The sequence below is a fragment of the Procambarus clarkii genome, chromosome 56 (assembly GCF_040958095.1).
Source record: "Procambarus clarkii isolate CNS0578487 chromosome 56, FALCON_Pclarkii_2.0, whole genome shotgun sequence".
NCBI lineage: Eukaryota > Metazoa > Arthropoda > Malacostraca > Decapoda > Cambaridae > Procambarus > Procambarus clarkii.
The window spans coordinates 23,868,260-23,881,633 of record NC_091205.1 but is presented as its reverse complement, the minus strand read 5'-3'; the positions used below and the strand labels follow the sequence as shown (position 1 = coordinate 23,881,633).

Sequence of the window (13,374 nt, the reverse complement as noted above, 5' to 3'; positions counted from 1 at the left end):
GTGGCTTCCACTAACATTTACCTTCAGGAGGAACAGAGTAGAACAGGTCAGAAATAAATTGTTAAATGCATATACAGTGCACTTTTTTTTACCCTTGCTAGCTCAAATTCCTGACCTTTCTCTCTCGTCTTCTGTGTGCTTGATGGTTAAATATTCAGTTCAGGCAGAATGTAGTGACAGTGCTGCCACTTGATGGTACATGTAGTTGGGAGTGACCTAGTGGATCAACTTAATAATTACAGTACAGTAGTTATGGAGTTGATTGGCAGATTCTTTGATGTAAGACTGCTCCAGGAAAGGCTTGAGTTTTATATAAATGCCACATAACTTAAGTCATGGTGTAGTGCAGCATAAGTGAACCTTACCGGAACCACTACAGAACCCCTCCTCAAACCCGAGTCTAATTGTTGGCCGAGAATGAAAGGGTTGGACAGTGCACAAAGGAGCACTAAAGACCTAACAAAATAGGCACAGGGTGACAAAGCAGCGTATGTAGCTCACTCACCTTATTGCTTGTCATCAAAGACAAGAAGAAGAGTGATTTGAAAGAGATCTTCGAAGGAAAGAGAAACCCCTCCCCCCCGAAGTTGAGTGTAATGAAACATCAGTGACAAAATCTGGTTGACTTAAAGAAGCATAGGAAATTGGGAGTAATAGATCAATCAAAAATATCAAAACTAAGAGGAAATACCACCAGTAGTGCACCGATACACACAATGGCAAGGAAAATATAAGCACAACTGGCAACTAGGAACACAGTAGTCAAATCATTAGCACTGTTAGTTACACCATTTCACTGCCAGGTGGCAGCTCCAGCAGCTCAGGAACAGGGAGTCACTGCGGGACATACCGGAAAGAACGTTTCATTACAATCGATGCTGGATTTCTGGAGGGGGGGCCACTCAGAGGACCAATCTCATTACACATAAGAAATTTGGGTAAGTAACCCTACCCAATGCCACACAAGCATGGCATGACCCAGGAATATAGTGCAGTCAGCACCCTATTTGAATGGCAAAACCCACGAGCCTGAATGTCAGGACAAATTAAGTGTATGGAACAACACTTGGCAAATAGACTTTAATGTGAATAAATGCCACATTATGGAATGGGGAATAGGAGAAAATAGGCCACAAATAGGATAAACTATGTGAAAAAGCTTTAAAGAATTCTGATAAAGAATGAGATCCAGGGGTGGTCCTGGATAGAAAACTGTCAGCTAAGGACCTCATAAATGACACTGTGTGGGGAATATATGCTACACCTTACAAATTTTTATTTTTTTTTAAGTACGTGGATGGCAAAATATTAAAAAAAAATGGAATATGCACTGGTTGTATGGTGCTCATGTCTCAAAAAGCACATCAATAAACCAGAAAATTTGCAAAGACATGCAACAAGATGGCTCATAGAACTGAAAAACAAGAGCTATGAGAAGAGGTTAAGGTGTTAAAGATACCAAAGCTAGAAGATTGAGAAAAAGAGGCGATATGATCACTACTTACAAAATAGCAACAGGTATCGACAAAATTGCCAAAGGAGAATTGTTTAAAACTGCAACTCAAGAACAAGAGGACACAGGTTCAAACTAAGGAAACAATGCTGCCAAAAATACATTGGAATGTTCACTTTTGCAAACAGAGTGGTTGACGGTTCGAAGTGAGGTGGTGGTGGAGGTCAAATCTAGCAGATGTTTCAAAGCATGGTATGACAGAGTATTGGGAAGACCGGACACCAAGAGCATAGCTCTCGTCCTGTAACTACACTTAAGTAATTACAGGTAGCACCCAAGAGCAATACCAAGGGGCCGTTCAGCAGCAGGGACTGCCACTCCTTGAAAAGCAAGGAAAGGACACAAAAGGGGCCTATAGAACTCCGGACCTTTCAAAGTCTAAAAAACACTGGGGTCACTAAGAGAAAGTGAGGCCAAAGCCAATGCCACAAAGGAAGAGATCAACAGCCACCACTGCAGGGCACAGGCAAAACTGAGCTCATACAACATACTAGCAGCTGCTCACAAATGTGAGAGGAAAGTAAGCCTGAATCAGCATGTAAAAAAACAATGGCAACTGCAAAACCACAGAAATGGATACAGAAATGGTTTGGGATGCCAGAACAATCCATTTTGATGCCTAAGCTCTCTTGGCCACAGACATTCTGGTCCTGGCTCCCAATGCAAGGTTGGGTCTCGGAGGCCTGGTGCATCTCTCCAAGGCTTGGCTGGACCGGCACTTAGCTTGAAGAGCCACTGAGAGGACTGTATCAGAAAATATGATCTGCTGAAAATTACTTAATGTAATGATTTGAATTTCACAGATTCAAATTCCTCACTAGATTCTGGATTAATTTCTAAAACATTTGAATTTCAGGGAGGTGATATGATACAGGGATTTGGTCCGCTATTTAATGGGAATCTGCTATACGGCAATATGCTATGCCATTGCTGTTCACCACCAGCAATAAACTGAGAGAACAAAAAACCAAATTATCAAGAACACTCGGCAGCTCTATAAATTTTATCACAGAAGATTTGGTTCAGGTCTCACTGCAGAATGCTCTGCTTAGAAGACTTTCCTCGAGGATTCCAGGACAAGTACTATATTTCAGGTCTTAAAACTAAGATTTAAACCTTAACTTCTAATGTAATAGCCTCACTAGTTCAAATGAATTTATCCATGTGAAAAGCTAATTCACTCATGTTTATACTATTTGTATATACAGTCTTATCTATTAATGGTATTTCAAGAAGTTGGTAAAAAAACTAAATGTGTGCTGTGCACATGACCCTACTTGAGTTGGAAGCCACTGGTCATTAACAAACAAACGTAAGAAGAACGGAAAGTACTCTTGTGGCTTGTTCTTTTAGTAAGCAGGTATAATGAAAGAAACAAGGTATCTGTACAAGTAAAACTGATCTATTAAGAGCTCCTACACAATAGCTGCTGGATGGGATGGTGGAGTGTTGAGCCAAACTCTGACAGCTTGTATATTCTTGCCGCTTGGCTGTGTGGAACTGGACCTAGTTGAGCCTCTTCTGAAGCAGAAATGGAGTAAGGCACTAACATACCTCATGGCATTCAATAATTACTAGACTTGACATCTGTACATCATCTTCGTCTAGTAACATAGTGCCACAGATCTCTATGCAGTGTGTTTGCATATAGTTATATAAAGTGCATATGGCAATTTGTTGTGGCAATTACAACATAATTTAACCTATGAAAAGAGTTAGGTGATATACAGTATAGTACTGAGAGTCAATTGGTTTTTGTTTCTGTAGCAAAACTAAATAGACACCAGTTTTCCATATTAGAGCAAATTTAACAATTAAGGATGTAAATATAATATTTAAGGACCAAATCTGATATAGGGTATGATATTAACATACAAACATTAATCATCCATAAAGAATACAGTATAATAATGTAACATGCTACAGCAATCTACATCTACCCCATCATTAACACCTCATTACCTCAGGGACCTGCCACTGCTGGAAGAGACAGCCTCATGCAAAAACCTATGAATATCTCAGCCACCTTTAAATGTTATAAGGCTTTTGAAAGCTCTTTTGAAACAATTTATGACGAATACAACATGTTTATGCAGCTCTCCCGTAGGTAAAGCTGTAAGACAAAGCATGGAGCTTCAACACTGTTTTATAAGCATCAACAATTGTAAAAACAAAAAACAAAAAGAAAAAAAGGCAAAAGCAGAAAATGAGTGAACTTAAATTATTTAAAAGCTAATAAGCCTCATCTTAGACTTTATTCTTCTAATTATATATATATATATATATATATATATATATATATATATATATATATATATATATATATATATATATATATATATATATATATATATATATTATATATATATATATATATATAAAAGCATCTGCTTTAAATACTGTATAACAAAAGCAGTACAATTAGCATGACAATATATTTTAAAATACAACCAAGAGAAAAGTTTGACATATACCTGTATATTTATTTATTTAGGAAACTGTAAGGAAATTTACAGTTTACTTTTTCTGCTGCCACTGATCAATAGCATCTTGGTAATTTAGAATTTGAGGAATACTTCATTACAAGTGAGTACACAAAAACCAAGTGAAAACATCATTAGGGCACTTTTTTTCCCCCTTTTGTTTTTTTAATGTTAAGCATCAGTACTATTACTTCATGAATGTTACACCATCATAAAAGGCATTCGGCACTATTAGTAACTAGCTCAGGACACAGCTTTTCAACTGGACACGTCATAGTTTACACAAATGCATGCTTTAAACTACACAATGCCACCATTACACAAGGACAAAATAACATTTTGTCACAAGGCCAAGTCCTGGTACTAATGTGTGATTTGGTGCATCATTTTGCAATTATAGCAAGTTGGCCACATTCATATCCTTGAAAAAAACTAAATCATAAATGCTTTAATGTAGATGTAATAACTGAACACATTCCCAGCAATTAAACAGAATATGCTCGACAGAGAGTGCATGCCAATTAGAATAGTCTGTAAATGAGTGCTAATGGTACATTCTTCGTTAACTCCACACCACTTGAACAAACACTTAATTCATTACATAGTGACAGCCACATCCTCTAGAAACAATTGATGACAGAATCTCTCTCTTACTCATGAGCTAATTATTGAAATGTTAATAATTCCTAATTTTACAAGGCACTTTCTGACCTCTGCTTGACATTTTCTAGAAATTTGGTCATCATTTCAAATCAATACACATTTCTAATTAAAATAAGATGTTGTTTATATAATGCGTCATCAACCGGGATATAGATGCCCTTTAATTTATTAATTATAATGTAGAACTTTGAAAGTTAATCTCCTCATTGTTTATTTATTTTTTTTTTAATTTTTACTGAACTGCAAAATTAAAATAAATATGCTTCTACGTATTGTCTCTAATCTCTTAATGGCTTTGAATCACACAATACTTTGCATGTTTACTGCTATAAATGTTATATATATATACCTGTATATCTATAATATTTGTTCTGAAAAGAAAAAATTCCAGTTTTACAATGTAGGTACTGTATTATTAATATATTCTTTCTTTCTTTCCCTTCTTCCATCAAAAATAAATCAGGCTGTTTAAGTATTCACACATTCCAAGGTACAATTAATTCAACCAAACACTCACTTGTGGTTGAGGTAGATCCAAGTGTGGGATGTAATCCAGACCAAAATGGTGAAGAGCAAACCACTTCCAGCAGCTGACAGAAGTAGGTACACTACACCAGACCTAAAGATCAAGTTATAATATCAAGCTGCCTTTAATAATAAATTGAGTCAATTACAGACAATATATATTATTCATTCAAAGAAATTCCATTACCTGTATATTGTTAGAAATTGTATATTGAAATTAAAATTTCACTCGGTGAAATCAGCCCATAGAGCGTGGGAAATATTAGAGTGTGAATGGTAACCGTTAATATGGCTCCAGTCACATTTTTTAATGATTTTCGTAGATGGATGCAACATTAGAAGAACGAGTGGGGATCTTGGGAAAGCCATACGAGTACATTTAAAATTACATTTTATGGTTCATTTTTATTTAAGATTTCCCAGTTTGCATTTACAAATACTGGCCTCCTGGAGGCATCTTTGGTTCCAACAAACCCCTCACTGCAACAAATTTGGGTTGGTCCTATGTACTGTACAACCTCACCTCAACTAACTGTATGGGACCAACCTCAATTCATTACAGTGAGAGAGAGTTTCAAAGAACTACTGTACAGTGTACAGTAGTTCTTTGAATCGAGGTTGCACTGTATATTTAAGTAACCGAGAGCTACTAAAATCTTTATACAAAATTAGTTGAAACAAGTGATTTGAGATTACAGTACAGTACTAAGTTTCTATGAGTATCATCTACTGATTATATACTGTTAGCAGTAATGAGGTAGTAATATTAAAATAAAGCTTATATTTGCTTACATAGCTTGGTAGCACGTAGCATTGAGGGCTGTGCGGTAGTGGTGGTGCAGAGACTGACACTCCAACAATGCTGCTACACCTCCCAGACTACGCTGCGACTGGTTCACAAATGCCCCTAAATGGTCCAAGCGAGGGTGAATCTGACAAAAAATACGCTACTTTCAACAAGGTCATTTACTATACATGTATTCAACTGAAAACGAAGAAGACACACGCAAGCTTACAAACAAGGAAAAATAAGAGTGCAATAAAGAATGGAATATTAATAACCCTTAAAAGAATCATGGTAAAGGCTGATTTTTGCTATTTTCTTGAAGCGTGCATTAACACTATTACTAAAATAATATTTTAAGTCACATTCATTGCCCACCTTGCCAATTCCTTGTATCATCCGAGAACTTTCCCTGAACTATGAAAGAAAAGGTACCTATTTACACACAACTACAATACTTACTTCATACCTCCTCCAGAATGTAATTTAAATTACTATCATTTTAGCTCCATTCATTTTGCTTAAATAGGCCAACACTATTTTTTTTGTTTTATTTTACAATGATCAATGTACATTTATGTTAAAGCCATTCTGAAATTTGTAATAGTGTGTAGCCTACTTTACAGTTCCAAATCCCAATACTTTTGCTATCAACTCTTACTTTCCTTGTGCTTATCTATTGCCTAAAATCTTCTTCTATAAACCCTACATACATTTTTATATTAGAATCACCTATATATAGAAGGTGATGTTCTCCAACTCAGAAAATGTGTCGAGCTTAGTAAAATACTTTTCCCAAGAAATTTTTTTGGGTGCTTTCATTCCAACCCAATTTCACACATCTTCTCTAAGATTGCTTGGATGGTCCGAGCTTAAAGCAGGGTTACCATCTTCATCGACACACTACAGTATTGTAGTCTCATGTGCTATCACCTGATGGTGGTATATGTAGATTATTTTCTCCACCAGTAGTTAGCAGTAATAATTGGCATTCTTTGTGTTGCTAATTATTGTTTGCAAAGAGTATTGATGGTATTGCTCACTCTTTCATATGACTGCTAACTAGTTATTCTCTGTTGGCTTCAATTATACTTGCCACAGTCTCCCTTCAATAATATCCTTGGTCAGACTATTTGCAAAGTGCCACAGTGGGGAATAAAGTCAATGAGAGCCAAGCATAAGGTAAGAGTGAGTCGAGAATGGACCATAATAGCTCATGGCATAGGGAGTATCCAAGAGAACCTAGGCTCTGAACAATAAATAAAATATAATATGAAGAATACACAGGTGATCCCTGTAAATCAAATTATTCTATGACTTTTGCAGTGTAACTCTAGTAAATTATTCAACAAATCATTAGCAAGTATACTGAACTCTTACAGAACATTTAATGCAGTAAATGCTTAAGCAATTCAATATTTGATTGGTTGTCCATTTTGAAACCTTTCCTGAAAGGATGACCAAATGAAGATGGTCAATCATATATTGACCTATAAAGTATCTTCCAGTATTATCTGCTGAAGTACAGTGTGGAACACTTGTCAAAGTATTGTACATCCAATTCTGATCATTATGAAAGTAAAATTGCCACCCTTATTTGCACCGAGAAACAAAATTTAGTGAAAGGAGGCGGCACATTTGAAAGGACAGACATGCAAAGGTGAGGAAAACTGGAGAGAAATGGAATGGGAACCAGCATTAAACAGGAAATGTAAAGGAGGCAAAAGTTAAATTAACCACCATGGGGAAAGGGGAGGAGGGGGGGGTTGAAGCCTGAGGTTCAGTACTGGAACCATAGATTATTCAGTACAACTTTTTCTAATGTACTGCTAGAATGCAAAAAGCCAACCAATACACTACTTTCTCCTTTTGGGAAATATTTGATGGAATTACAAAAATTATGTTGAAATGAAGCATTATATATTTAAAGAAAGTCCCTTAGCAATACTATTATAAAGTATTACTATACAGAACTATTATAAATCATCACTGACCTCTTTTCGTTCGTAATAAACATCTGCAATACGGGTGACTTTATTGAGGGAGTCTAATACAAGATTCGCTGCCTGTTGAGCATGGGTTAGGTAACGAGTGAATGGTGATGGTCGTGTTGGATCGCATCGTAGATAGTAAGCAGCGACATCTTTTGATACCAGTTTGCTGAGCTGATCCTCAAGGAAAGGATTGGGATCCATACACCAATCTGACAGAGCCTGCATAAAGCTTTCATTAATAACATATAGCATTATATATTGTCTAACTGTAGTACAGTACAGTTAGTATACACTTATCCATTACAATAATTTTACCACAACTCTACAATTTCTCGAGTTATGTTGTCATTATGTATTATGACATCCAAAATTATTCAATATATACTCACAACAGAAGCCACCAGGTAGACTGAAGTCAAACCCCAACACAGGATCATGGCAAGAAGACCCAGAACCGAGAACCTGTAGGCATAAATGCTCATATACGGACAGTAGTACTGTAAAGCTATATACAGTACTAATACAGTACAGTATTTGCAATATATTTGGATACATATGAAACTTTATTATGTATGGTTGAAGGACAAAAATATGGCACAAGAACACATCTTGAAAACCTGTCTATTTACTCCTAAGGGAACACTAGAGACATTTCAGTTGTGAATTAACAGTGCTATTGGACAGTGCACACCAATACCATTCAAAGCTTCAAAACTCTGTATGACAAAGATTATAGGGACAACAGAACACCATGGTCTCACCCCTCAAACTACAGTAGACTTTGGTAATTACACACTCCCATATTTAACCCGTTCACTTGCATGCATACAGAATACAGTAAATAACTGAAATGGAAAACATCTTACGTAATTAGCGTGCATCGTGAGTGGCGAGCGACACCAATCATGACAACCAACACAATCATCATGAGCATTCCTGTGATCCCCAGCGTCGCCACCCATCTCCCTAACTCTCCTACTCCAAGTAGGCGAACCATACCTCCCATCTCTGCTCCTGACATCTGCAAGATACATTGCCAGTAATCAAATGATTACAATTAAAAAGAAAATCATATTTCAAGTGCTCCTTCAACAGATATTTACTACAGTATATGGTGCAATGTCTGAAGATTTCACATGGGGGAGGGGGAACCTCTAAGAAGTTTTCACAAAGAGGTATCAAATGAGCAAAGACAGATAAGGCAAACATGCTGAAATTAAATTTCAATCTTCAAAAGAAATTTTAATAACAAAAAATTAACTTGTTACAGAACAAGAAAACGTTCAGCTTTACTTAACTGGAGTTTGGCTGTGTATCCTAGACGACACAGCTTAAAGAAAAAAAAAGCAACTATTGTCTTAAAAATTTGTGATCTGGGCACCTTTTAGTATATTTCATTGATTCCGAGCAAAAGCTTAAGCTACCAGTATTGTACTTTAAACTACAACTATTGGTTTTTAAATGGCAATAACTGATGTAAAATGATACTATAAATTTCAAATTAGAAGCAAATAATTGTTTTCATACTGCATCCACAATTGAACACATAATAAAAAGCAACAACCACATAAATAAACAACTAGCAGTACACAGAAAATGAGTAAGAAAAGCATCCACAAAATAGTTACTATTCTGTATTTTGCAATATCAACCTCTTTAATTTCTAGATGACTGAAGCAACAAAATCCAACCTTGGCTAAATTACACATTTACACTCAAATTCTTGAGAGGAAGAAAACAAGAATAAATAATATATTAAACAAAAGATGACCCACCATGGCATTTATGTCCTCAACATTGATGAGAAGGACCTCAGATATGTTGCCCTGCATATAGTGTAGACTCTCAATGATAAACATTTCAACGGTTGCATTCTTGATCTTTCCCGACTGGATTGTCTCCTTGAAGAGGTTTAATTGTGGCTGTAAATTCCTTCGGATCGTTTCGTCGAACAGTTTCGTCTGTTGGGCGAGAGAATCAAATTGATAACACTAAAGAACTGCTCACATGCTACTGACACAGTGGACAGGAACGGTTCCATTCCAATCCAAGGGATGTTTTCACATTAACATGGTGGGCATTTTCTCAACACTAAATTACATAGTGTTGAGAAACTTACTTCACATCACAGTCAATAATTATGTTGATTATAATAAGGTATCTTGCAATAATTACAAATTTTCATAAAAATTCCATCTTGCACAAAAAATTAAAGCAATTTCCCCTCATCTGACAGCATACACTGTAATACCAAACAAAATAAAGTGACATTTTATCATCCAATACTAAATAATTTACGTATATAAATTTATGTGTATATAAGTGTATACTGTAAAACTATAACTATTAGACACGTGGTCAATCAAATGTATAAGATACAGAAATAAAGATGTTTGAAACACTATATTGAAAACAAATTTCCTATGTCTGGTAATCCTCTGTAAATGGGACTTATCTTTAACTCGACTGTCCCAATTTGTTAAGAATATACACACATTTCAGCATGCAGTTAAGAATGATCCATTAATAAATAAACATACCAATATTCCATCTACCCTCGGGAACCTTTCCTGGTTTTAATCTAGCTTAAGCAACTCTTAACTCAAAATCTTCCCTTGTCCTATTCTCATGTTTATGATTATCATGCATTGGTAATGCCCTCATATCTAACTCAGGTTTGACACATCTAGCCTACACATATATTTTAATGACAGGAAAACATATGCTGGTAGTATTTTATAAAACTTTAGACGAGTAGATATATGCATATATGATTGTTAAAAATACTAGTGAAGACTTGGATTATTATGTTGGGATCCTAATTGTTTCGAGCATGAATCGTATAAATGTACAATAATTCAATCACTGTTAAAACTAGTTTACTCATTAATAGTAAATTACTCCCTACTTACTAACTTGACTCCATTACTTTTCTAAAAACTAATTTGAATACAATAGCTAACATATTATGCAGTATAGCCAAAAACTGTATTTCCTCAAAATCATACGCATATTATTATTAGCAAAATAATGACTAAGTTAATTAAATTCCATAAGAAGCCTAATACTTTCTGGCCCTTGAAAATCTGAACAAGAAACACATACAGGCCATTATTACCTGATTGCTGAGTGAGTGGACCATGCTGTTGATGTTGTCAAGAGAGCGGACAGACTGAGTCACACCTTCGTGAACTTCTTCGTTGCCCCACACACTCACCCCTAATGCACCCCTGAGGATCAGTAAGAGCAAAATATATGAAGCATGATTGAGGAATCAGACAACATACTGAAGGATACTAAAGTAATATGGGAGGACATGTCTGATGCTAAATGACATGAATTTGAGAGGATATGTTGGGAACTGAAGGATATGACTGAGAGGATATGTTTGAAGCTGTAGGATATTAATATGAGAGTACGGTACAACCTCGATTCAACAAACTATATGGGACCAACTCCGATTTGTTGCAATTGGAGATGTCTCCAGAATGCATTTCCCATGCTCTATGGGCCGATTTCACTGAACAAAACTATAATTTCAACTTGTCATATGAAAGGAAACAAGCAAGAGAACCTGTCTGTAAAAGATTTAACCACATCTAGCATATTTCCCACGTCCAAGACTTGAAATCTTATTTTCAATGGAAAGAGGGCCCATATTTTACTAAGCAAAAACCTCTAACTGAAAAAAAAAACATAGAATTTGGTTTTAAATATGCTCTCAGAGGATAATTTCAGAGGATAGGGAAAGACACATTAAGCTTGATTACATGAATAGTTATGCAGTAATATAAATGACCGACTAAATTATGATCTTCAGATATTAAGTTAATATTCTACACTCAAGTGTCAGTTCAGAATAATAATGATAAATGTGCAAGGCTTTTGTTTTGTATCAGTGATGTGTGATCCAAAAGCTCTCAAAACTATATATTTATTATACATATTCTACAGATTGCAAACTTGAAATGTAAGATCTGAACACATGCACAGTGTCTTAGGACTCGACAAATCAAAAAGTAGTGCAATATCTCTTTCCAGTTAAATCATATATTGAACAAACCCATCTCATTAAGCTAATGAGAGGTTGGAGTGGGTATATTATTGACATAATATACTTGCTACGAGGTTTAAACAGTTCGCTACTGTTTTTTATGCAACTGTTTAGTAATACCTGAGAAGCAGTGTGACCACAATGTAGGACATGAACCAAGAGATAGGGATAGGATTACCAGTCTCTGTGGTGTAGTGGTAAGACACTTGCCTGGCGTTCCGCGAGCGCTTTGTCATGGGTTCGTATGCTGGCCAGAGAGGATTTACTGGGCGCAAATCCTTAACTGTAGCCTCTGTTTAACTCGACAGTAAAATGTGTACTTGGTTGTAACAATGATTCTTCGTGGCGGGGATCGTATTCCAGGGACCTGCCCGAAACACTATGCATACTAGTGGCTGTACAAGAATGTAACAACTCTTGTATATACCTTTAAAAAAAAAAAAAAAAAAAAAAAAAAAATCCCCCATAGGGTTGTAAACCCGTGGAACCGCCTACCCGCCGAAGCCGTCAACTCCAAAACACTGCTGAGTTTTAAAATACAACTGGAAAAGATCAGGGCAAATAAGGGGGGGGGGGACCTTTGACAAGCCGCTGGCTTCCTATCTTAATCGAGACCAATAGTATCAGTGGTCCACAGGTAAATTCAGGTAAATAAAAGCAATTCCTGGTGCACCAGTTCCTACTACACACCATTGTTAAAAATGGTGTTGTATCCTAAGAGAAACTTAATCTTGCGACACTAGTTAATTAACCATTCAGATGCCATTAATTGTTAAAAATCCACATTACGATGCTGACAAATAGTGTTGTAGCTATTGTACCTGACTGGAGTTATTGTAGTACCGGATGGATGATCACTGGACTGTTTTGGTGACCGGCTGATGATCAGCTGTGACGCACAGCTGATCAGCTGATCAGTAATATACATGTGACGTAATATACTGATGACGTAATATACATGTGTCGCCTCTAAATCAACATGTATACATTACACGTATGTAATATATATTAACATATATATCATGTATATTAACATGTATATATGATGTAACTAGTTATTTTTTTATAATTTTCTGTTATTTTTTTTACATATATACAGTTCAAGAGTTCTTATATTCTTGTAAGAATGATCTATTATTATAGAATGTAATTATTTGATCAATAAAGCCCGGCAATGCGTTTGTTTACCTCAATTTAACTCCAGCCAGGCACGATAGATTCAACACTTTTTACCACAAATATATTTAGTCTTTTTGACTTTCAATTTCACCTCGTAAAGCTCCAGATGCATTTGTTTGTGAATATCGGAATTAATGGCATTGGTGGAATCAAGTATTCACAAACTGATTTGGTTATTA

The 13,374-nt window shown here is 35.9% G+C and overlaps 1 protein-coding gene across 16 annotated transcripts in view; it reads right to left on the bottom strand.

The window, feature by feature from the left end:
* tty (tweety) overlaps positions 1-13,374 on the bottom strand; it is a 158,644-nt gene that overhangs the window by 17,496 nt on the left and 127,774 nt on the right. For 13 of the 16 annotated variants that reach the window (XR_011223057.1, XR_011223058.1, XM_069305882.1 and 10 more), the window contains 9 exons: positions 11,081-11,192; positions 9,738-9,923; positions 9,263-9,292; positions 8,829-8,986; positions 8,352-8,424; positions 7,963-8,181; positions 5,977-6,116; positions 5,177-5,278; positions 2,933-3,034 (listed from right to left, as the gene is read on the bottom strand). Coding sequence is in view for 14 of the 16 variants with exons in the window: in XM_069305882.1 (XP_069161983.1) it covers positions 2,933-3,034; positions 5,177-5,278; positions 5,977-6,116; positions 7,963-8,181; positions 8,352-8,424; positions 8,829-8,986; positions 9,263-9,292; positions 9,738-9,923; positions 11,081-11,192 (1,122 nt within the window). In the remaining 2 variants the exon portion in view is untranslated. The remainder of the gene's footprint in view (positions 1-2,932; positions 3,035-5,176; positions 5,279-5,976; positions 6,117-7,962; positions 8,182-8,351; positions 8,425-8,828; positions 8,987-9,262; positions 9,293-9,737; positions 9,924-11,080; positions 11,193-13,374) is intronic. The other 3 variants (XM_069305887.1, XM_069305892.1, XM_069305890.1) reach the window with 3 other exon arrangements.